This window comes from Arvicanthis niloticus, chromosome 6 (assembly GCF_011762505.2).
Source record: "Arvicanthis niloticus isolate mArvNil1 chromosome 6, mArvNil1.pat.X, whole genome shotgun sequence".
Taxonomy (NCBI): domain Eukaryota; kingdom Metazoa; phylum Chordata; class Mammalia; order Rodentia; family Muridae; genus Arvicanthis; species Arvicanthis niloticus.
Genome location: NC_047663.1, coordinates 91626229 through 91652631, shown reverse-complemented (window position 1 = coordinate 91652631; position 26403 = coordinate 91626229). Strand labels below are relative to the sequence as shown.

Genomic DNA, 26403 nt, shown 5'->3' with positions numbered 1-26403 from the left:
TGCCGCTATTATTGGCATAATTGCTACTACAGCGGTTGCGGCTTCTCTCACGGCCTCCGCTTTAGCCATCTCTGGTCAAACTCAAACTGCTGCCACTCTTAATAATTTGTCAGCCTCTGTGAGCCAGGCCATTGATGTGCAAGCCTCTGCTAATGCACAGATTCGAGGAGGATTGATGATTGTTAATCAGCGTATTGATTTGGTGCAAGAACAAATTGATATTTTATGGCAGATGGCTCAGTTAGGCTGTGAGATTAAATTTCCGGGGCTGTGTGTTACCTCCATTCAATATGAAAATTTTACTCGGGCAGCTAACCTTTCAAGAACCTTATCTCAGCAGCTATTGCAGAATTGGATGAGACCATGCGACGATTGCGGATTGCTATCGTCCAGATCAATTCTACTCGCTTGGATTTCTCCTTGACCCAGGGACTCTCCTCATGGATCTCTTTGGTCTTTTCTTACTTTAAGGAATGGGTGGGGGTAGGGTTATTTGGCTGCATGATCTTTGGGGGAGTGCTGCTTACCCTCTGGTTGCTCTGCAAATTCAAACAACAACATCAAAAGGATAAGGTGGTGATCACAGCAAGCAATGCCGTGGAGCAGGGAACATCCCCTCAAGCCTGGTTGAATCTGCTTAAACAATGAGACACCATCACTTAACAGGATATCCTGAAGGCTCGTGTTCCCATTGCACCAGGTATCCTAGTGGTGGTCCTCCACACTTCCTGGGGCTCAGGTTCCCATTGCACGGGATAAAAGGTGTGGAGGGTCTCGTACTGTTTAACTGCCTTGAACGCCTATCGGTAGAACGGTGGGCTAGATCGACAACCTAACAGCCCTCAATTGTTGTTGCAGTTTAATAAGGAAGGGGGAGATGTGAGGAGCCGCATTCGCCATTACAAGATGGCGCCGGCTTCTGCTTCCTGGTTCTTCACGGAAGCTTTACTTGAGAATGCGCCTGCACATGGCGCGAAAACCGAGTATGACAATTGGATGAAAGATTTGAGCCAATGAGGGATCTGCACATCTCCCAAAGCTCTATTTAAGCAGCGGGCTTTCTGAGCTCGGTGTCCTTCCCCTTTTCTCCATCTTGAAGAGCTGTTCAATAAATGCTGTCAGAAGAATCCTGAGTGTGGCGTTCTCCTTATCGGCGAGGTAGCGTCGCAGTTGATGGTCTCATTGAGGGCTGTAAGACCTAGCCCTTGCCTCAAGATCCTCTTTGGCAGTGTTTTCTCGAAAGCTCACAGTCCGTTCACCCCGGAGTCACTGTGCACCCTCCTCCCTCAACCGGTCTTGATGGGGCCAAATTGCACTGTTGCTCTAAAGCAAACACTTCAATCTGTAGGTTAGTATCTCATTTTCCTTTATCAAGATCAATAGGAAAAGGATTTTAATTGGTGACTTTTAACAAATGCCTTCTTCTTATATTGTATAAGCTTAGCATTTGGAAGATAAACAGTCTGACACTGGGGAGTGTAGCTCAGTGGTAGACTGCTTAGCATGCTCAGATTCAATTCTCAGTGCAAAAGGTAATAGAAGATATAAAATCTTTTACTTTTTAAAAATTTTTAAAAGATTATTTATTTTATGCTTATGAGTATCTGTCTATACTTGGGTGAATGGGTGGTACCCCCAGAAGCCCAAGAAGGCATCAGATCCCCTGGAGTTGGAGTTACAGACAACTGTAAGTTGCCATGCACATGCTAAGAACTGAACCTGGGTCCTGCAAGAGTGGTAAGCACTCTTCCCCACTAAGCCATCTCACCACCCAAATATTTACTGAAGACTGTTTAAGTACAATACAATATTTTAGGGCCAGCAAGGTCACTACTTAGCAGGTAAAGACTCCTGCCACCAGGCCTGGTTAATTAATTAAATGATTTAAGTATAATTCTTGGGATCCATATGGTAGAAGAGAAAACAAACTCCCTCAAGTTGTTCTCTTACTGCTATACATTATGCACTACGCATGTGCACACACACATAAAGACAATTTAATTAAAATATATATATGACTATTTCCTTGAATGTATACACGTGTGCCACATGTATGCCTAGTGCCCATGGAAGTCAGAAGAGGTCATAGGACCCCATGGAACTTGAGTTCAGCCCTTTAAATTTTTGTTTTATAGATTGAGTGGGGGTATAAAAAATTAACCATTCAAAGGGCAATAAATATTTAAAGATGATGTGATATCATTAAACTTACAGTATGCTGGGCCTGGAGAGATGGCTCGGTTAAGAGTACTTACTGCTCTTGCAGAAAACCTGAGTGTGATTCCCAGCAACCACACTGGGTGACTCAAAATGCCCTCTAATTCCAACTATGAGGGTCTGATACTCTCTTCTGGCATCTTCAGGCCCTTTACTCACAAGTATGTGTACAAACACATACTTACACATGTAATTAATTATTTAGAAGAATATGTTTTGATCTGATATTTAAGAGATAGTCTCTTTATTAAATTATGAAATTTTGGGGTGAAGAGTGTAACTTAGTTGGTAGGATGTTTGCCTAGCATGCATAAAGCCCTCTAATGCCACATAAACTAGTCACGGAGACACAAATCTATTATCCCAGCACTCAGGAGATGGAGACAGGAGGGTCAGCTTCAGCTCCAGCTATACATACTGAGTTCAAGGCCAGTCTGAGCCACATGATACCCACTGCTGAAGGAAGGAATGAACTTTGAATTTAAACAGTCTTTTGTTATAACAACCTTGATGATATAGGCATCTGTGTTAGTTGGAGAATTACTGTGTGTGTGTGGCGGTGTGGTGGTTCTCAAACAAAATAATCTGCCATAAACAAATGAAGGAAGATTTATTTCAGTTCACTATTTTGAAAGTTTCAGTTCATAGTCCTCTGGCTCCATTGGCTTGTTCTGAGGAGAAGCAAAATATTCCAGTGGAGGGAGTGTGGTGGTCAGAGCTGCCCACCCAGTGGCCTACTTCCTCCAGTCAGACTTCCCAGCTAAACTGAACCTCCTAAAGTTTCTGCCAACTCTCAAAATAGGGTTGCCAGCCAGGGACCAATCCTTCTGCACATGAGCCTTTGAGGACTTATTTCACATCCAAATCATAGCAGCATCAACTGGGTTTTATACCCAGAGATAAAAAAATAATGCAAATGTTGACAGAGCAAACAATGTAGAGATGAAAGTAAATGGAGATACCTGAGATGATGACAGTCACTTTCTATTGCTGTGATGAGACACCATGACCAGGGCAACTTATGGAAGAATTAACTTATTTGGGACTTTGAGTTTTAGAGGGTTAGAGTCCATGACCATCATGGCAGAGAATGTGATAGCAGGCAGGCATGGTGCTAGAACAGTAGTTGAGAGCTCATATCTTGAGACACAATCATGAAACAGACTTGGGTGTGGGGTAGCACAAGCCCTTTGAAACCTCAAAGCCCCTCTCCCCAATGACACACCTTCTCCAACAAGGCCACACCTTTCTAATCCTTCCCAAACAGTTCCACCAACTGAGGACCTTGTATTCAAATACATGAGCCCATGGGGCCATTCTCATTCAGATCACAACAAAGATGTAAACAGAAGTTTGCCTTACTAAAGGTATTTTGCACAAAAAGGAGCCAAATATTACTAGGATATCCTGAAGGAAAAATAAAAATATTTTATTCTCATAAAATTGAATGGATCATTACAAGAAGAAATTATGCCTAGGGTAATCCATCAAACTTTACCAAAGATACAAAAGAATCTAAACAAAGTCAATTGAAAGTCCTAATTGTAAGTAGCCTAGCCTATAGTTACAGAGATGGATTCCGTATAGAAGTTAATAACGTTATCAATGAGAGGGATGCTGAGGAGTGTTTCAGCACTCACAGAAGTAAGCTTCTGTTTGTACTGAGTGCCTGGAGCTTGGGATGGTTCTTGTTGCTGTTTGTTTTGTTTTTGTTTTTTGAGACAACTCTTCTCTAAGTAGTCCTAGCTGTCCTGAAACTCACTATTTAAAAAACTCTGCCTCCCAAATGCTAGGATTAAAGGTGGCAGCTTGTTAAACACACCCAGCTTGGTTTTGGTTTTAAAGAGTGTTACTGTTGTTTCTTAACATTTAGGAGGGTGTCTGCTGTGGTGCATGTGGAAATTAAAGGACAACTTGGGAGCTGGTTCTCTCCTTCCACCATACGGGTCCCAGGGTTTGTTAGGCTGGCAGCAGGCCCTGTTACCTGCTGAGCTACCTTAACAACTCAGGGGGTATAGTTTGTTGAATGCTTTCAGTTTCATTAGACGTGACCTTTCTGAAACCTTATGAGATAATTGGGGAAATTTATATCATTTCTGTTTTAAATGTTAGAAACTAACTCTGAGATGTTGAATAATCTGTTCAGGGCAAATATAGAAAGTTAACAGCTAGAGAAAATACTGACTTCTTCCTCAAATGTGCATGCTCCTGTGAGAGCCAGGGTCTGGTCTGTTTAATGATACTGCATCACCAGTGCCTTGAAGAAGCACACACATAAAACAGTGCTCATGACTACAGGAAGAGTGGGCAGCCAGACTGCAGAGTAAAGATACTTTCTTTAGGTCAGTGTTTTAGAGCACTGGCTGCTCTTCCAGCCAACCCAGGTTCAATTTCCAGCAACCACATAGCAGCTCACAAGTGTGTGTAATTTCAGTTCCAATAGATCTGATGTCCTCCATTGGCACCTAACACACGTAGTGCACAGACATACATGCAGGCAAACATTCACACATTAAAAAAAGAAACCCTTCTTCATAGGGGTATTTTTGAGAGTCAGGTAACTGTGAGAACAGTGGGAAATATTTACTTATAGTTTTGTATATTTCAATGATGCCAAATTTTCATAGTGAACATGTATTACTTTCATTTTAAAAAATTAAACTAATGAATTCAGTGTATAGAGGCACTTTGGAAATGTGATAGCAGAATTGGTTTATCTGTAGAAACGTGTAAGTTGCTTTATAGTCACCAAGTACTGAGCATCAGGGTGTCGTGGATCAACTCCAGTAGTAGGGAGAGGCTTTGAGGGTCTTAGGGAATATAAGTGACCTAGACACATTTGACTCTGTAAACCCCACCCCACCCCCATCTTTCTTGGTTCTGGGGACTGAACCCAGGTGTTGAGTACCCCAGGCACAGAGTCTCACACAGAGTTGCTATTAAAATGCTTTAGTAAAGTACTCTGCCTTCTATGATTACCATAATTAGAGGAAATTGTACCTTTGTGGAGGTAAAACCTTGTGTTTTGCTTTAAGTACATATTGAGAAAAGGAGGAAGTAAGAAAGCTATGGGAAAGAATTGTCAGAACTAAGGATGTACAAAATACCTTAAGGGACTGGAAAATGTAGTGTTCACCTTTCTGTCCATCATAGCAAAGGGGTTGGGTGATTTTTCTTTAATTTTTGGAAATGTATTTACTGATTTATTCCTGAATTTGTGTATTTATTATTGGGGTGGAGTGGGCAGGCATGCCATGGAAGATGTGTGGAGATCATCGGAAGCTGCACTTCATTCTTTGCTTCCACCATAAAGTGGGTTCTGGGGTCAAACTCAGGTCACCATGGTAACCTGCATGGTGAGCTCCGCACGGCTCAGCCATCTCTCAGCCCCACTCTGTCCCGTGGGCGAGTTTTTTAAATATATACATTGTATTGTATTGTATTGTATTTGTACGAGTGTTTCCCTGCATGTTTATCTGTGCACTTACATGCATGCCTGTGCCCTCAGAGGCCAGAGATGTGTGTTGGGTCGCCTGGAACTGGGGCTACAGACAGGAACTGCTGCCATGTGGGTGCTGGGAATCAAACCTAGACCTCCAGAAGAGCTCTTAATTGATGAGCTGCCTCTCCAGACACCCGCAGATAATTTTAAAAGGCCATTTTTCATGGAGATGACTTTGTCTGGTTCCAAAGCTTCCAGGAGCTAGTTAATTTGTACTTTTTTTCTTTATGTTCCTAAAATAGTTAATACAATTGCAGTTTTGCACAGATCAAATATTCATTGGGCTTTTCTCTAATGTTCTGTATTTATTCTTTTGTTTCAGGGAACTGTGCATGAAACTTTATAGCATGAGCTGGGGAAATGCACAGAGCTGGCAAGAGTTTGACCGCATCTGTGAATATAATCCGGTGGAGGTATCCATGTTGACATGTCTAGCTGATGTCCGGGAACCTTGCCAGTTGGGCTGTACGAACCTTACCTACTGTACGAACTTTAACAACAGGTATGAAAATTATTAATCATGAAAATAGAAATGCACTATTATTAACTTGTTTAAATAAATACCACTTTCTGATGTGCCTTCAAGAGTAAAGAAAGCTGTTTTTCTTTATGGTCTCATCCCGACATGCTCTGTCCCTTCTACATGGCCCCTGGAAAGGAAGTATGATTGCAAAGTCTCTTCCAGTCAGGAATGCCTCAAGCTTTGGGAGCTCAGAATATTCTGTGCCTTCATTCACTCTCCCTTCTGCACCAGTGGTTCACTGGGAATGGTGGAGGTCTCCAGGGTTGTGCTTTGAATGCCTGTACTGGCTGGTTTTGGGTACCAACTTGACATAAGCTGGAGTTATCACAGAGAAAAGAGCTTTCCTTGAGGAAATGCCTCCATGAGATCCAGCTGTAAGGCATTTTCTCAATTAGTGATCAAGAGTGAGAGGACCGATTGTGGGTGGTGCCATCCCTGGGCTGTTAGTCCTGGGTTCTATAAGAAAGCAAGCAGAGAAAGCCAGGGGAAGCAAGCCAGTAAGCAATATCCCTCCATGACCTCTGCATCAGCTCCTGCCTCCAGGTTCCTCCCCTGTGTGAGTTCCAGTCCTGACTTCCTTTGGTGATGAACAGCAATGTAGAAGTGTAAGCTGAATAAACCCTTTCCTCCACAACTTGCTTCTTGGTCATGATATTTTGTACAGGAGTAGAAACCCTGACTAAGACAATGCCCCTTTCTGTTTTCTTTAGCTGCTAACTGATATGTTTCGGGCTCAGATCTTGGCCCCTTCTTTTTCTTACTATCCTGATACCTCAGGATACTCTGATTTGAATTGTTCAGTAAAGAAGTATCCTTGAATTTTTTTTTATTAGATATTTTATTTACACTTGAGATGCCATCCCATATCCCCATTCCCCCCCTTAGAAAACCCCTATCCCATGCCCCCTTTTCCTTTTTGCATTTATACATTTTTTTAAATGATGTTAATCATAAGCGTTATAAGTTTGGAATTGTTCAATCAGAGGTGTAACCCACTGACCAACCTAGATATAACAACTATCTTTGACTGGTGGAGATACATGAATATCTGCCTCCCTGTCTCCCCTCTCTTACTCTCTTTCATCACCTAGCTTCTCCTATCCTTCTTCTCCTCCTCTTCTTACTCCTTTTCTTCCTCTCAGTACTCCTCCTACCTTAGCTCCTCCTACACATCACCCTTCCTGTTAAAATGAAACTTTTCTCTCAAAATACAATTAGAGCATAATTATGCCAATTTGTACCAGTGAGGTACAAGATAGTCCTAATACCCAGTCCATCATTTTGTTGACTAACCAGCACCTCTGTCATCTATCCTAACTAAAACATTTAGTTCTGAACCTGGCTTTAGGATGAATGTCAGCTGACGACCATCCACTCAAATCTTTTCTCTTACGGTAAATAGTAGTTTTCAACCCCGTCAGAAATCCAGAATGACTGAGTTAACTATAATTGTGGGAAGCACAAAGCATAGCTTCTAAAACTTAGCCAATTTATAGAGACCTCTGAACACCTGAAAAGCCCCTATACTACCGAATGTTGGAGCATCAAATCTTCAGCCTTCTGGCCCAGAATCATCTGACAGACCTTGGTGATGCAGGATTATTAAGGACTGATTACTCTGTCTAGGCAGATATAATCAGTCGACTATTCTGCATGCGTGTCCTTTTCTGGACAGTAATTTGTCTGTAGATGGAGAGAGGCAATTCTTGCCTAGTGGTTGTTACCACACAACTGGAGTAACTCCAAGGATGCTCATTTTCTTCTTAGAATCCACGACAGGAAGCTGTCAGGAGCAGACAGGTCTCTAATCAATATGAACATTAATATATAAATATTTGTAGCATCAGTTCTATGGACTTCTGATGTTTTGAAAACCAACTATCCATGTAAGGTAACCTGGACTGTTTTCTGTTAACTCCTCTCAGCTATTTCTAAGTAAAATATGGGAAACACCCTAACAATAAACTCAAAAATATGAATTTGCTATAGTCCCTTAACTCATACGTTAACTGTCCCAAATCAGTTAAAAAAGTTAAAAAAGGGCTGGGTCTAGGCATTGTATTCCTAAATGTGTTATACAGGCACAATGCCCATGAGTGTATCAATATTCATCTCATTTTTATATTAATAAGAGGCTCATACCAATGAAAACCTTAAATTTGAGATCAAAGTAAATTTTGTACCATTTAAGAAATTATAACTTCATCTTGATAATAATTATACAGATTTCTACCAGTAGGTTATGGCTATGCAGTAAGTCCTAGCTAATCCTCCCTGTTCCAACAAAACCACTACTTGTCCCTAGAAAGACAGACCATTATTAACCACATTAGTCCCCAAGCCCAGGGAATAGGGGCGCTGACTCTTCTTTAACTTCTTCAAGCTGATTAAGGGCATTGAGATTTTAGAAGGGGGGGGGGGAGAGTAAGTTGATAAGCCTCTGATGCTGTGTCTTCACTGAATCCAGATGGAATTCCAGGACATCAGAGGTTTGGGCAGGTCTGCTCAGTATGCTTGATGAGTAGATACACCAAGGCTGTGTATTCTGCAATATTCAATTCTCAGAACAAGTTTTAGTATCAAGAAAAAAAAATTTCCCACCCCCAGGGGGCTGACATTATTTTTTTTAAAAGATGTTGGTTCTGAAGACTTTTTTTTCCCCCCGCTTGTTAAAATTGGTTGTAGTATTTACGTTTCAGATTTTATCCCTTTAGCCTACTTCCTCCCACCACCCAGGAACCTATCCCATCCCCCTCCTCATGCTTCTATGAGGCAGTGACCACACCTACCCCCCTCACTATCCCCTCCCCACCCTCATATCCCCCCCCCCACTGTGTGTTCATTCATTCATTTTTCATTCATTTTTTTTATGGGACCAAGAAACTCCTCTCCCACCTATGTCCGACAGGGCCATCCTCCCCTACATATACCTCTGGAGTCTTGGGTCCCTCCCTATGCGTTCCCAGGCTGGTGGTTTAGACCCTGGGGGGCTCTGGTTGTTTGGTATTGTTGCTTTCCACCTGGGGTCAATAACCCTTTCTGCTCCTTCAGTCCTCTCACTAAGTTCTCCATTGGGAAACCCCTGATCGTATCAGTGGTTAATTGTGAACATTGTCCTCTGAGTGTTTTAGTCTTTGGCTGACCTCTAAGGAGACAGCTATATCATGTTCCTCACATTATGCACTTCCAGCCATCCACAACAGTGTTTAGATTAGGTGGCTGTACATGGGGTGAATACCCAGGTGGAAAGGTCTCCTGATGGCCTCTCCTTCAGTTTCTGTTCCATGTTTTGTTTCCCTATTTGCTCCCTTGAGCATTTTTATTTCTCGTTCTAAGTAGAACTGAGGCATCCCCTCTTGGTCGTCCTTCTTCATGAGCTTCATGTGGTCTGTGGGTTGAGTCTTCGCTAATCCAAGCTTTTGGGCTAACATCTGTGGAGATATGTTTGTGTAACTATCTTTTTTTGGGGTTTTTGGAAGATTACTTTCTTGCTTTTTCTAGGTTGTAGTTTCCCTCCTTGTGTTGGAGTTTTCCACCAATTATTCTTTGAAGTACTGGATTTGTGTTGAGATACTGTGTAAATTTGGATTTGTCATGGAATATTTTGGTTTCTCCATCAATAATGATTGACAGTTTTGCTGGGTATAGTAGTCTGGGCTGGCATTTGTGTTCTCTTATGGTCTGTATGATATCGGTCCAGGATCTTCTGGCTTTTATGGTCTCTGGTGAGAAGTCTGGTGTAATTCTTATAGGTCTGCCTTTATATGTTACTTTGCCTTTTTCCCTTACTGCTTTTAGTATTTTTTCTTTGTTTTGTACATTTGATGTTTTGACTATTATATGGCGGGAAGTATTTCTTTTCTGGTCTAAACTATTTGGAGTTCTGTAAGCTTCTTGTATATTTATGGACACCTCTTTCTTTAGGTTAGGGAAGTTTTCCTCTATAATTTTGTTGAGGATATTTACTGGTCCTTTTAGTTGGGAGTCTTCCCCCTCATCTATACCTATTATCCTTAGGTTTGGCCTTCTCATTGTGTCTTGGATTTCTTGTATATTTTGGGTTAGTAGCTTTTTGTATTTTGCATTTTCTTTGACAGTTGTGTCAATGTTTTCCATGGTATCTTCTGCACATGAGATTCTCTCTTCCATCTCTTGTATTCTGTTGGTGATACTTGTGTCTATGACTCCTGATCTTTTTTTTTAGGTTTTCTATCTCCAGGGTATTGTCCCTTTGTGATTTCTTTATTGTTTCTACTTCCATTTTTAGATCCTGCATGGTTCTGTTTAATTCCTTTTCCTGTTCGGTTGCATTTTCTTGAAATTCCTTAAGGGATTTTTGTGTTTCCTCTTTAAGGGTTTCTATCTGTCTACCAGTGCTCTCCTTAAGTTCTTTGAGAGTGTTATTTATGTCTTTCTTAAAGCCCTCTATCATAATCATGAGAAGTGATTTTAATTCTGATTCCTGCTTTTCTGGTGTGATGGGGTGTTCAGGGCTTGCTATGATGGGGGAGCTGGGTTCTGATGATGCCATGTAACTTTGGTTTCTGTTGCTTACATTCTTGCTCTTGCCTTTTGCCATCTGGTTAACTCTAGTGCTGCCTGTACTTGCTGTCTCTGACTGAAGCCTGTCTTTCTAGTTATCTAGCTTGTGTCTGATCTCCTAGGGGTCCAGATGTCTCTGTAATCTTTTCCAGCTGCACTGATTACAGTGGTACCTCTAGGATGCCTCAGGATATGGTGCCTCCAAGGTAGTAGTCCAGCTAGGTGTCTGCTGTTCTGGGTGCAGTGTCTCCTCTAGAATATCTCAGGATATGTTGTCTGAAGCTCTGAGTTCATTTGTTCCTCTGTGGATCTGGATTGAGTGGACCTTCCAGTATGTCTCAGGTGGAATCTGGGGTCCACACAACAGCAGACCTGGCAGACGTCTGATCTAGGCCTCAGATCTGGGAACTAGTTTCTAAGACACTGTCCAAGTTAGAGCGCCTGGGATCCCTGCTTCCTCTGGGTTCTTAGAGGTTGGGGACAGAGCTGCCACCCAAGATCTGCCCAGTGCTCTGGCCCAGACTGGAAGGAACCAGTGTTCCGGGCCAGGAGTGACTTCCTGGGTCCTTTTGGTTCCCAGTTACTCCCTGTTTAGGGTGAGCCCTGCTGTCTGCTTACCTAGGATACTGCCTGAGTTCGAGTGCCTGGGATCCCTGCTTCCTCTGGGTTCTTGGATGTTGGGGGCAGAGCTGCCACCCAAGATCTGCTCAGTGCTCTGGCCCAGACTGAGTATCCTTGAATTTTAAGCAGGTGATTCCACCAGCCTGGTCTACACAGTGAGTTCTGGAACAGATAGAACTGCATAGTGAGACCATGTCTTGAAAAAAAACAAAAACAAAAAAAGATAATTATTCCAGCTAATAAGTACTTTGCATATGTGAAATTGCTAAGAATAGATTTGATGTGTTTACCACGAAAACAGGGTAAAGCATTTGTGCTAATATGTGTTAGTTAGTTTGATTTAGCCATTCCACAATATGTACACATTTGAAAACATGCTGTTGAATGCCATAGAGTTAGCAGTTGAAGGTGCTTTTTTTCTTTTAAAGAATATACATGAAAAGTTTTGGTAGTACTAGTCCTGGCAAGTGTGAATTAAAACTCCTCTGATGCTTCCTCAGACCCATTGGTATAGCTAGATTAAAAGCCTGGCATGCATATGAAGTGTGTTGGCTTCTCACTCTTTCCTGCTAGTGAGTGTTTATTTACCCAGGAGACATGAAAGCATGTGTCCAAGACAGTACCCATGTGCCAGCATTATTTGTCATCTCCCATTTTAGGAGAGGACCCAAAACATCCATCAGGAGAATGAGGAAAAACAACATAACATACCATGCTGTTCCAAACAGTGGAGGAGTATACAGAAAAAAGGCAAACTCCTAAGATACCCAAGTATGAATGGGCTCACATTCAGCCACAGAAGCCCAGTGTTCTCTGTGCTTCCAAGGGCATGAAGTCCAAGGATATAAGCAAGAGTAGGCTGAGGATAAGCACCCAGAAACCAGGGGCATCGTGGAACTGCAGGGTGATGGAAATGTTCTAGATCGTGTACAGGATTTGCATTTTGTTTTGGGGGTGGTTTCGCTGTGAAGCTCTGGCTATTCTGGAGCTCACTATGTGGTCTCAAACTCACAGAAATCCCCCTGTCTCTGCCTCCTGAATGCTGGGATTTGAGGCATGCACCACCTTTGCACCCAGCTTGTGTAGAGGTATTAATTACATAGCTGGATACAGTCTTCAAACATTGTTGAACTAAATTCCCAATCTGTACATTATAATTTATGTAGTTAAACTCCAGTAATTTTTTGTTTTTATTTGAGACAAGGTCTCATGTAGTCCATGCTGGCCTCAAACTAGCTATCTATCTGAGTCTATCCTGGAATTCCTCATTCTCTTGCCTCTACCTCCCAAGTACAGGGTTTATACTATCATGTCTGGCTTTAAAGTAATGTTTTATATGAACTTAGTTTTTTTTTTCCTCATCAAAAGATACTACCAGATAAACAATAACCTAGCAGAAAATATCTATACTACATACATCTGACAAAGGAAACATCTATAATGAATGAAGAACCCTTACAACCCCTCAGTAATCAAAGTTTCAGCTTTTTTTAAGATTTATTTTATGTGTATGAATATTTTGACTGTGTGTATCTGAGTACCACATACATACAGTGCTCTCAGAGGCCAGAAGAGGGAGTCAGATCCCCTGGACCTGAAGATGGCTTTGAGCCACCAGGTATGTGCTGGACACTGAACCTGGGATCTCTGTGAGATCAGCCAGTTCTCATAACCACTGAGAGCTAGCACTCCAGCCCCTCAACTTTTAAAAGAGGACAGAAAGGAACATTTCACAAAAGATAACATTTATTAATAGATAATATCTAACAATAAAAAGTGACAGAAGCCATCTAGGAAAGGCTATGGCAAGCAAGTGAGTTTCTGGGCCCAACGTATAGCATGGTTGCAATGGTTGTGCTCCAGAGAGGCAGAGCCCCAGAGACTTCCTTCCAGGATTGCTTCTCACGGATGATATGCCTTTTCTGCCACTAATATACAGCCTAATGATCCTGATCCAAGGATGAAGACACAGGTGTGCAGTATAATAAAGCAAGGCCATGTAAAACTGTTGCTTTGAACTTATAATGAGCTTATGGACTGAGACACTGCATTGAACTTACTGTCAACATCCTTCTGTGACTCCCCTTTTATGTAACATACTATCTATAAAGTAATTTTATTAAAAAAAATTGTCTAAGAAGGCATAAAAAAGCTGAGAGAAAATATAAAGTGTGGCTGTTGGGCTCTATTGCATCCACCAAATGAATATATGTCTATCTATATGTATGTACATGCATACATATGTAGGTATATATGTATGTATATAAGTATGCATGTGCACTTGTGAAATTGATGAAACAGGTGGTCAGGCCCAGCCACTCAGAGTGTGTGTGTGTGTGTGTGTGTGTGTGTGTGTGTGTACCTGATTTTCTTTCTATTCTTTTCTTTTTTCTTTTCTCTGTGAAATTACCACAAGTCATCAGCTTTTGACCGTAGAACAGTAAGAGTTAAATTACCAGAAGCTGTCAGCTTCTGGTCCTCAGAACAGTACGAGAGAGTTACAAGGCCAGAGGTCATCAGACTTTGGCCTTCATTTGTCACTGTGTCCCACCTTAGTACCTTACCCTGACATGGCTGGCTCCCAGCAAAAAAGGAATAAAATGCTTGCATATAGAACAATGTGGGTAAATATCAAAAAGATTATGTTTTAGTGACTATGCCAGACCCCCAAATGATTTTATTTATATGACATTCTAGAACAGTCTAAAATAAGTTGTGTATGAAGACTGTAGATCATATGGTGATTCAGCAGGGCACAAGGTACCAGGTGTGATAGCAATATTCATTATTGATTTACATGCCTTTCTATGAGCTAAGCACGTGTCAAATCACATCCAACTCATATTCTGTACATTTTGGTTTTTAGTTATACCTCAGTTTTGTTTGCGTGCCTTTTTGTTTGGTTGGTTGGTTGATTTTGGTTTTCAAGACAGGATTTCTTTGTGTAACCATGGCTGTCCTGGAACCAACTCTGTAAACCAGGATGATCTCAGAGATCCATTTCCCCAACCCCCTTCCTCCAGCAACCAACCCCCACCCCAGTTCTGAGATTAAAGGCATGTACTACTACCACCCAGTTATACCTCTGTTTTATAGACTGAGACTCATTTATTTTCCAAAATAAAGTGAAATGGCCTGGAGATGTTAGTCCTATCCAAAGCACCTTGAAGTTTTAACCTGCTTCATAAGAACCTGTTAAATTAAAGTATGCAGTCAGTGTTCTGATGTTAGTGACACGTTGTCTTCAGCTGCTTGAAGCTGAAAGTTTATGGTGGGTCTTATGCACTCTCTCTTTAAGAAAATCAGATTTTTCTGATCTGTGGATGAATCAAGAGTTTACTCATTGTCTCAGGAAATAATTTGTCTCCATTCCTTCTGGCTCTTTTTTAAGGCCAACAGAACTGTTCAGGAGCTGCACCGTTCAGTCTGACCAGGGGGCCATGAGTGACATGAAGCTGTGGGAGAAGGGAATCATAAAGATGCCCTTCATCAGCATCCCTGTCCTGGATATTAAAACCTGCCAGCCAGAGATGTGGAAAGCAGTCGCATGCTCCCTGCAGATTAAGCCCTGCCATAGCAAATCCCAAGGAAGTATCATCTGCAAGTAAGCCATTCCAGTCCTGGGGAGTCCCTCCCTCATCTCTATCTCAGCCTCTCTTGCATGTGCCCCTCCCCCACGAGGTGCTTCCACACTTTCCCCTCTTCTGCTTGAGGGATGGTCCCCACCTTCTTGCCTGAAGCCTGCCTCTTGTCAAACACCAGACATTCTTAAGGAGGCTTCCCACATTCCTTTGGCTGATACTAATTTATCCTTAGTGCAGATTCCCATTGAACTTTATTTCCCATGTGCACTTTATTATGGAATCTAATTCAAGAAGTTTCTAAATACCTTCAGTGTACAATTACAATTTTATACTTTAAAATGGTTGATTACATTTATTGATTGATTGATTGAGTGAGTGAGTGTTCATTTGTACAACTATGTACAAATGTGTCCATGTGTATACATGTGAACATCAAAGGACAACTTGGGCCGGAGTGTGGGTGTTGGGGGGGGAGGGGAGAATGGGTGGGTGTGGGGGAATGGGGGGGATGTGTAGGTGTTCGGTGCATCCTAGATTGAATTCAGGTCATCAGCCTTCACAGCAGGCACCTTTTTCCAACTAGCCATCTTGCTGGCCCTATTTGTAAACATTTAGGAAGGGAGGATATGGGTGAAGGCACACCACCTCAGACTGTGTGGTGGTTTTCAGGGATCGGGCTCAAGCTGTTCTTCAGGTTTGGCGGGCAGTACTTCAGGTCGCTGTGCCATCTCCAGCTCATGTGCAGCTTTAGCTGTGCTCCCGACTTCCCTTTGACCTAGGGGTTCTCTTGCTGTGCTGTTGTCCCTTCCCTCTCTGCTCCTCCTCCTCCTCCTCAGCTACTGTTCTGTCTTTATTGTTATCCAGTGGGAGTCAGTGGCCAGTCATCAAGTCCTGTTCCTAGGAAACAGTTCTGAATGGTTTACTTAGGAGATCTAAGACAAGGCCAAGATGACAACTGCCTGGTGGGAGAAACAGACCCTCACTGCACAGCCTTCAGCTGCTCTTCAGGCATGTTTTTCAAAAGTTTTTCCAAGACCAAGTCCACACCAAGCCCTAAACCTTTGGTGTGTGGCTCAGTACTGCTCAGTTCAGGTTATTAACGGTCCAGATCATTTTTATTTTTTCTTATTTGGTTTAGTTTTTATTTTGGGGTCTTCCTATCTCACTCTATCATCAGGCTGCCCTTGACCTCATAATGATCCTCCTGCCTCAGCCTCCTGAGCAGAGATTACAGGTATGACCTGTCATGCCCTGCTTCTAATCAGTTTTCTGACATGACTCAAGAATGCGCTGAATAAGGGAGAAGTTGGGGTCTAGCTATGTAATAGTCAGAGACCGCACATGGGAAGGACGTGCTCATAGGAAACCTCCACCTAAGGAGTCAAGCCCTTACTCAAGATTTTACTAAAGAAAACTATTAAAAATATTCGTGTCTTATCTATATGAATGTTTGGTCTACCTGTATGTATGTACACCACATGCATGTGTGCCTGGTACCCACAGAGGTCAAAAGACCCCTAAAACTGGGATTACAGATGGTCTTCAGCCAGCTTGTAGGTGTTAAAAACTAAAGCCATGTCCTTTTTCAAGAGCAACAAGTGCTTTTAACTATGGAGCCATCTTTCCAGTCCCTAAACTAATAAAAAAAAGTTGTAAACTCTCTGGTTGTTATAAGCCAAACACCTTAGCAGTCATAACTAAAAAGTAAAAAGATCTTAAAATAAAGGGAAGGAAAGGAAGGGAAGCAGAAGCGATTGACACAGGCCTTGGAAATGGCTTACAGTTTGCAAGACAGACTTGCCTAGTTCACTTTCCTTTTAAAGGCGGTAGAAGCTTACACCATGCTTGGAGCAGTAAATATAAATCTGGAATGAGGCCTTTGGTCTCAGATTACAGGAAGTTAGGCTTTGGATTTACTGTGTAGTTGGAAGTTCACCGTGACTGCCCTTTGACCCGACTTAGTCCTAGCCAGTTGGGAGAACGTCTGAAATGTAATGAAAGCCTCTGAGAAGTTTCAGAAACATAGTTTTGACCAGACAATATGAGGCAGAGCCATGAATCCAAAATGTTCTCTTTTCTTTTAAGATCAGATTGTGTAGAGATTCTTAAGAAATGTGGAGACCAGAATAAATTCCCTGAAGACCACACAGCTGAAAGTATCTGTGAGTTTCTGTCCCCTGCAGACGACCTGGAGAACTGTATACCTCTGGATACGTACCTCAGTAAGTACTGGGTGGGTTTGGTTTTAGAGTTCGGGTGCTTCCTTCATGGCCTCTGCTCTTGTTCTCTGCCTTGGAAGAGGAACTGTTGTCTGATGATACCATCTGCATTAGTTACTTTCTTGTTGCGGTGACAAAAACACCCAACAAAAGCATTTTAATGGAGGAAGGGTTTACTTGGCTCACAGTTCAAGTGTACAGGGGCAGCCATGGCAATGGGAAGCAGGAGCATCAGGCGTTCCAAAGCCAGAGGCTGTGCTCAACTCATTTTTTCAGTCCAGGTCCCCAACTAATAGAATGGCACCATCAAATAGGGCAAGGCTAATGTCTCACCCAGGGGCCCAGAGTTTTGTCTCCTAAGTGACTAGATCCTGTCAACTTGTCATTGTCATCTTTAAATGTGTAAGCAGAAGTTGTATTTTATCTTTTGGAGGAAATATGAACTGTTTACTAGTCAGGAATTGTAAAGATCAAAGCAGAGGACAATATCATCAGAAGTCATGATGTGCCCAGAAAGTGGAATTTCTCCTAGGAAGCTGTCAGCATTTCTTATCTGTGTATCAGGACCTGAGCCAGGCCTGGCTTGGACTTACCCAATAGAGAAGAGAAGAAAGAGCTCTCCCCTGGGCTCCCATGGGGAAGTGGAACTTGTCCCACTACTTTACTTTCTCCCTGCTAGACACTTCTGACAATAGGTAAGGCGGTAGGTTGGTACCTCCTTGAAGGAGGAATTCCAGAAAGAGCTCCTTAGCAGTGAGACCAGTGTCAGAGACCATGCCCTTGGTGTTTGGGCTGCCACCAGGGGGCGCCAGTGCCATAAACTGGCTGGCCAACAGAGGAGCCTAGTTGCTGCTTTTCCAGTTAGGATTAAGCCCAACTGCCAATAACAGAACAGTTAGAAGCACAGAAAAGCTCAGAAGCAAGTAGGCCAGGATGTTTATGGTGGTGCAACATCAGGAATACAGGCTTCTCAGCCTTTCTGCACTCTGCTCAGTTACTCCCTGCATTTTACTGTCCTGCCATGGCTGCTGGCGTTTCATCCAACTGACTTGAATTGGCAAAAGGGAAGAGGGAGGGGGAGAGACTTCTCTTTAATTGCAGGGAACACTTATAAGTGTATGGAAAACTTGGGTGGGTGGTCTTTTTGGCTTTGAGCCTATGACCACCTTGAATACAAATAAGGATCTACTAAACAAATAGAGAAGACAGGGCAGTGGATGTATAACTGACAGCATCTGTGGGCTCTCAGGATAGAGAGACTATGGTACATGCCCTGGCTCTTACCCCTGTGACCTTGGCAAGATCCCTTCCCAAGTTCCAGGTAAAGCTGCCCAGAGTGATGGGGCTGAGCGAGAAGGCTTCACAGCCTCTGTCTCTGTAAGTCTCAGAGCCGAGTGAGGCTAAGGATCAGGTAAGCACATTAGTACATTCATGGTGTAGCAGCCTACAGCAGTGTGTGTGGAAGAAACCGGTACCAGCAGGAGCTGGACGACACTGGAGCTGGACGACGCTCTAGCATGAACAGCAGTGCTCTCCTTAAATACCACCATGCTGGAAGTGCCACTCTGCCTTGACAGGATGTTGGGTGTAGATATGATTGTGTAAGGGCTCATGTCTCCATAACAGATTGACATTTATTATTTTTAAAGTGCAAAATGATCCCTTACACATAAACATGTATTTGATCACCATACCCCAAATGTGTCCAATCTCTGAACTGCAGGCCACTGACGTTATCTGAGTTTATCTTATTCTCTTCCAGATAGTGACTCCAGGTTAACTTAGCTGTTTTGTTCATTAGTATATCTAGTACCCAGGACCTGCCAACTGTACTGTACGTCCCCATTAGTAAGTGAATGGTTGGGTGCATAGTGATAAACTGACAAATGAAGAAATCCAAATGTTTAGTTAGGGCTAGTTAGACTCAGGCCTTGCTTTCTGCCTGTGAACTCTGTCTATTCCAGCCATGAAGAAGTTAGATAACTTGAAGACATGGTGTTCTTTTAGATTGGTTACACTTATCAGTTTTGTGTTTTTCAGGGCCAAGTGCTTTAGGTAACATCATAGAAGAAGTAACTCATCCCTGTAATCCAAATCCTTGCCCAGCCAATGAGCTCTGTGAAGTGAACCGAAAGGGGTGTCCGTCTGGAGATCCCTGTCTTCCGTATTCCTGTGTTCAAGGTAAGAGATGGGGGCTGTGCGTGAGATGAGCATGGGACATGGCTGATGGCGCTTCCTTACAGGAGTTGTCTTACACCCAGGTTCCAGGGATGTTTTCTGTGCTGTCTTTTTATGTAATATTTAAGGGTTTTCCTACAAAAAATATATATATTTATGCGAACAAAGACACATATGTTGATATTTGGTTTGTTACTATGTATTGTAATGCTAAATACTGGCTCCCAAGGTCTGGTTGCGCCTAGGGATGAGAAAATCCTCATGTACACCAAGTGATGCTGTGTAACCTTGTTCCTTAGTTTAAAACTATTGCCTATCGCTGGCCGGAAGAGGGGTAGGTGGGCTTGAGGTTTGGGGCAGAGACCATGAGGAAGAAAAAGAAAAGGTGGAGAGAAGATGCCATGAGGTAAGGGATACTGAGAACTGGCCAATCAGAGTAAGAGTGGCCCAGGCAGAACATGACGAGCCGTACCTCAGGGTCATTGACAGGGAAGTAGACATGATAGCACAGAGGATAGAATCTGCCCAGCTAGTGTTTTAAAGGCTTATCATAAATACAAAGTTTATGTCTTTTATCTGGGAACTAAATGATCAAAGGCAAGGTAGAACTCTCTGACTGAGACTAAATAATTACCACAACTTGTCATTTAAATTGCAAACTGATGCTATCAATACCAATATAACTGTCATAATGAGTTATAGGGTTCTTGACTATAGAACAAAAGAGAGGCTCCAGCCAACCATTTGTACCTGCTCTTCCGTGCTGTAATGTTTGAAAAACATTGTTCCTGGCTTTCTTCTCTTCTCTGTAGCTCATGGAGAAATGCCATGCTCACTACAATACTTATCCTCTCTGTAAGGATAGAGCTGCAAATGTAGCTCTGCAGTGGGAAAGCCTGGGACTCAGTCCCCAGCACCACAGGATGCTGAAGTATCAGCAGGAGGCAAGGTTGTCCCAGCTACACAATGGATCCAAGGCCAGCTTAAGCAACATGACACCCTATTTCAATAAAAATAAAGAGTAATGTTATGTCGAAATGGTAGAGACAGCTGGGCATGGTGGCACTAGGTATCCTAGCTGGGCATGGTGGCACTAGGCCAGTGGATCTGTGAGTGCAAGGCCAGCCTGGGACAGCCAGGGCTACATGAGGAGACTTTGTCTCTAAGAACTAAGGTAGAGGGGTGGGGGGGAGGGGGGGAGACAGAGAGACAGAGATAGTCAGAGAGACGGGGGGATTTTGATAATCTTTATCTCTGTCAGTTGTTCAGAATATAGTTGTGATAACATTGTGATTTTTAATCTATCTCTGTTGAAGATGTTTATCATGTTAAAATCAACACTTAAAAAACTTACACGTAAAAAGGAGCAAAAGATTGACTCGGCATGGAGTCTAAAGGACTGTCTGCTTGAATAACATGATAGTGTCAGCTACCAGCTGAAGGAGATCGTGGCTGTTCTCCACCTCAGGCTGCTGCTTCATGTCCTTTGCCATTGTGTTAGTGTTCAGCCAGTTCTTTCTTCACCAAGAAAACGGCAAGATCTCTAGTCTACAGTATGTAATATAGAACAGTTCCAAACTCTTTTGTTAAACTCAGAAACCGCAGTTTATGACAAATTGAAAATGTATTACCTAGAAAATGGGTTTTCCTTAAGCCCATCCAAATACTCAAGTTTTCTTTGAATTTATAGCATTATGCTTATATTCCATCACTAAAAATTGTCTTGCCCAAAATTAGTCTAAAAATAGTCAGTTTATATATTTTATTTAAAACATTTTATCATTTCTTCAAATATGTTTAACCCACAGAAATAGAAAGCTGTGTTTTTGTTGCTTGCTTGTTTTTTTAAGAATTGTTTATTTATTTTATGTATATATTCTGTATAGGTGTCTTCAGACACACCAGGAGAGGGCATCAGACCCCATTACAGATGGTTGTGAACCACCATGTGGTTGCTGAGAATTGAACTCAGGACCTCTGGAAGAGCAGTCAGTGCTCTTAACCACTGAGCTATCTGTCCAGTCCTTATTTGTTTATTTTTTGATAAGGTCTCACTACATAGTAGCCCAAGCCATCCTTCTGCCTCAGCTTTCCAGTTCTGGAAGTATAGGTGTATATTACTGTACTTGGCCAAAGCTATGTATCTTCATAGTATTTTTGTACTAAATTATTTGGGGTACATGTCCTTAATCACCCATAAAACATGAAATTTTCATTTGAGATGTTATATTTTTTGGCCAGTGAACAAAAGCAATTTTTTATTTTGGTAAAAGTTATATAACATAATCTTTTTTAGAAATATTTATTTATTTTTATGAGTTTGAGTGTTCTACCTGCATCTATATATGCATACCATGTGAGTGTAGTGCCCACAGAGGCCACAAGAGGGTGTCAGGTGAACTGGAGAAATAAAGGCTATGAGCTACTATGTCCGTGCTGGGTAATGAACCTGGGGCCTCTGGCAGAGTAGCCAGTGCTCTTAACTGCTGAGCCATCTCGCCAGCTCTGTAACATAATCTTGCAATCTCTAACAACTACACAGTCCTGGAAGACATCTACAAAGTATGTCTAATGTGAAACATTGTCATAGGACAGTATTATCAGTTCATTTTGTCTGTATTTTTGTACAGGCTGCAAACTGGGAGAAGCTTCTGACTTCATTGTCTGCCAGGGGACACTGATCCAGGTGCCATCCTCTGCAGGGGAAGTTGGTTGTTACAAGATCTGTTCCTGTGGACAAAGTGGCCTCTTGGAAAACTGTATGGAAATGCACTGTATTGACCTCCAGAAGTCTTGTATTGTTGGAGGAAAAAGAAAAAGTGAGTCTTGAGCATACTTGAGTTTGGTCTCATTTGCAGTGTGAACTTGGTTGTCTGCACTTTGCACAAAGCCCTTAGATGAGTGCTTGCTGAAGAATACAGTCTGCTCATCACACATTCCAGGACAGCACTTCTCAATCTTTACAGAATACTGAGGGGTGCTGCAGAAAAGTTCTGTTTGAAATAGGATCCTGTGATGTACCTCAGGCTAGCCTGGAGCTCACTCCATAGCCCAGGTTGGCTTTGAATGTACAGTCATCTTCCCGTCTCTGTTTCCTGAGTGATAGGATCACAGTCAGACACCACCACAGCCAGCAAGTACTAGAACTTCTAAGGAGCCCTTTGGAAGCCTCCCAAGAAGGGCCTGCATGTGCATCTCCATGAGCTCTGACTATGCCAAGCATGATGCCAAGACTTACCTCACATTATCTCTTTTAGTCATCTGAGTTCCTCCTTGTATAGGTATTGTTATTATTACTACCTCTCTTAGTTAAGGTTTCACTGCTGTGAACAGACACCATGACCAAGGCTACTCATAAGGACAACATTTAATTGGGGCTGGCTTACAGGTTCAGAGATTCAGTCATCAAGGCATTATCATCAAGGCAGGAACATGGCAGCATCCAGGCAGGCATGGTGCAGGAGGAGCTGAGAGTTTTACATCTTCATCTGAAGGCTGCTAGGAAAATACTGACTTTCAGGCAACTAGGATGAGGGTCTTAAAGCCCACACCCACAGTGACAAACCTACTCAAGCAAGGCCACACCTCCAAATAGTGCCACTCCCTGGGCCAAGCATATACAAAGCATCACACTATCCCTACGTTACAACTGATTCTCCTAGAGTCACTCTGCCAGGCACTGGAGCTCATGCCTGTGATCCCAGCACTTGAGAGACTGGGTGTCAGGCAACCCTGGGTGACATAGTGAGCTTCAGGCCAGCCTGAGTTATATAGGGAGACTTGGATGGGGGTGGTGCAATTTATGGACAATAAAATGAGTTTCTAAAAGTGTACCACTGCATTTTAGACATAAGATCCCTGTTGTTTGAGGCCAGCCTGGTCAACAAATCAAGCTCCAGGACATCCAGTGCTACATAATGAGACTTTGTCTCAAATTAAATATCTTAGATGTAAGCCCCTAGTTTATGTATTCATAAGTTGTCTTTCAAGAATTGACATTGTAAAACTTTTTGAGGGGCTTGGGGAATGGTTCATTTGACAAAGCATTTTGTGACAACCTAAATTTGATTCCCTATAACCCATGTGAAGATGCTGGGCATAGTGGTACACACTTGCAGTCCCAGCCTTGGTGAGGCAGACAACAGGATCCCTGAGGCTTGCTTGCTGCACAAGCCTGACATTTGGTCCCAGACCCTACCTTGGAAGGTGAGAACCAGCTCTGAAAAGTTGCCTTCCACCTGCACATTCACACTGTGATACACACATGCACCCACATGTGTGTGCACACACAATAGTAATAGATTTTTTAATTTCAGACTTTTTAATTGTCACAATTTTTTAAAGTTTTAAACAAATTTTAATTCGTGTTTGGGGTGTGTGTGTGTGTGTGTGTGTGTGTGTGTATCTGTCAGTGTGTCTGGGCCACAGCACATTTGTGGATATCAGAGAAAAACTTGGAGGACTTGATTAGTTCTCTCCTTCCACCACATAGGTCTGGGGATTGGGTTCAGGTGGACAGAGTCTCAGGCGTCTACCCACTAAGCCGTCTCACAGCCCTGTGGTCTGTTTCTTAGTATGTAATGTAACTGACGTTTTCTTTCTTTCAGGCCATGGAACATCCTTTACTATTGACTGCAATGTCTGTTCTTGTTTTGCCGGCAATTTAGTGTGTTCCACCCGTCTGTGCCTCAGTGAGCACAGTTCAGACGATGACCGTCGCACCTTCACAGGTAGCCATGGCATCCAGAGGCTGTCCGGGGGGCACTCATTCCCACCTACGCGGTGTAGGCCCTGCCTTAACTGCAGATGCACATAGTGCATCAGTATTCCACCTGAGAGCACATACCTTCTTCCTGTTTGCAAAGGAGCCAGTGCACAGCCCTGTGAGGTAGTCTATGGTCCACAACGTTCTAGCTTTGTTTCTCATTGTGTTCTTTCTCAGACACCTCTCCTCATCCACTGGTTTGCACAGGCTCCCACAAACAAGATTCAGGAAACCCCCCAAGCTAGACTTCAATGATCTGATTTCTAAGTTTGATTTGCTAGGTCAGGAGAAATGAGATTTGTTGATCCTACCTATAGCCCTACTTCTGCCTGGGTCTGCAGACACCTATTAAATAGCAATGAAAAGAAGAAAGAAATGCCATGTTACAGAAAGTTAGCTGTTTAGAGCTTTACTGTCTTTAAAATCTCTGTTAGAACCAGATGTGGGGCCACACACCTTAGATCCCAGCACTCAAGAGGCAGAGGCAAGCAAATATCTGAGTTTGACCCCAAGCTGGTCTACATAGAGAGTTCCAGGTCAGCCAAGGCTACATAGTAAGACCCTGTCTCATAAATAAATAAATAAATAAATAAATCCATGTCAGGGGTTGTGGGAGTGATTTGTTTTGTTTTTGTCTTTTTCCTGAGTTAATTAATTCCATTTCAGTATGATTTGTCAGTGGTTTGCCTTCATCAGCATGTAAGGAAGGAGCAGATGTGTTCATGTGAGGCTGTTTTCTCTCCTCAGGTCTGCCCTGTAACTGTGCAGATCAGTTTGTCCCAGTGTGTGCACAGAATGGACGCACTTACCCCAGTGCCTGCATCGCTCGCTGTGTGGGTCTCCAAGACCATCAGTTTGAGTTTGGACCTTGTATCTCCAAGGATCCCTGTAATCCTAACCTCTGTCCAAAAAGCCAAAGGTAGGCCATAAGTGACTTCTCTTTTTCAGCCAAAGACCAGTGCATTACAGAGTATCCACTATGAATGTCCCACAGGATGAAAGCACAAAGTGGATTGAGAAGTAGTCTAGCTGGGTTTAGTGGCTCACATGTAATCCCAGCACTTAGAGAATTGTGAGTTCAAGGTCCTACTGTGCTACATGTTGCAATGTCTCAAGGGAAAAAGTGATCCCAGTCCTAATGGTGTGGAGTCTGGAGAGAGCGAGCTGCACAGAGCTCCTGGCTGCCCGTGGAAAAGTGCAGACGTAGAGCAATGAGTGCAGCTGGGTAGGGAGGGGCCTCAGAGGGTCTCAGACCAGACGGGACCCTGAGCTGGAGCTATGAAAAGCAGAGAGGAAAGCTGGCATAGGTGAAATCAGACGGCCAAAGGAGCAGGACAGGAGATTCTCTGCCAGGAGAGACAAGACTGAAGCAGAGAGTAAGGAAAGGGCAGGAGCAAAGCAGCCGAGAGAAGTGGGTGCGTTCTCATTAGCCACCCGGTTCTTCTAGTCGAGCATTCCTGTAGGAAGCAGACGTGAGGCCTCTCAGAGTGCAGCGTTAGTGTTAGCTGCTGTCATTCTACTTGGACTTCCTTCTCTGTCACCTCACCAAGCCAGATTGGCCTGGCCTTGGTGTCTTCTGCTTGTGGGGACCCCAGGCAGGTGTGGCTGACCTAGATCAGTTTCTGGACCTGGGGTCTTCACCTCTGAGACTTGAGCAGGCCTCCACCTAGACTCACAGCTCTATCCTGATGAGGAAGGAAGTCTGTGCAGAAAATTGCAGTCTTTGTCATGGAAACCCTGACACAGAATAAGAGGGGAGGTTTTCTTATGTAACAACGGAGCAAAGAGCCAGCGACTGTCTGTCAGAGGTCCCGGTTCCAGGTTCACCTCTGCTGTGATAAAGCACCCCGAGCACAAACCCAGCTCTAAGAAGGGAAGGGCTTGTTCCAGGTGACAGTGCACTAGAGCAGGGAAGCCAGCACAGGAACCTAAAGCACTGGCCCACAGCAGGAGCAGAGGGATAGCTGTGTCCACACTTGCTCTGATTATACTGTTCAGGGCCCAGCTCATAAAGTGTTGCTGTCCACACAGGGCAATCAAGACAGTCTTTACAGACATGACCATAGGCCATGATACAGATAATTTCTCTCCCAAGGTAATTCTTGGTTGTGTCAGGCTGACAGTAAAACCAACCATCACATCCATACAACAGAAGCAAAACTGAGAGTTACTGGCTGATACCCTGAATAAAATTGACTTGGTTGTACATCTCTGTCTTAGGGTTTTACTGCTATGAACAGACACTATGACCA

The 26403-nt window shown here is 43.0% G+C and overlaps 1 protein-coding gene across 1 annotated transcript in view; it reads left to right on the top strand.

Moving 5' to 3' along the window:
• The window catches only part of LOC117710366 (reversion-inducing cysteine-rich protein with Kazal motifs-like), a 43925-nt gene that overhangs the window by 1019 nt on the left and 16503 nt on the right, over positions 1-26403 (top strand). Inside the window, 9 exon segments of the mRNA XM_076935275.1 lie at positions 1159-1348; positions 6042-6221; positions 14797-15009; positions 17075-17211; positions 19249-19389; positions 22017-22205; positions 23994-24116; positions 24899-25070; positions 26183-26246. Of these exon segments, the coding sequence (XP_076791390.1) occupies positions 1159-1348; positions 6042-6221; positions 14797-15009; positions 17075-17211; positions 19249-19389; positions 22017-22205; positions 23994-24116; positions 24899-25070; positions 26183-26246 (1409 nt within the window).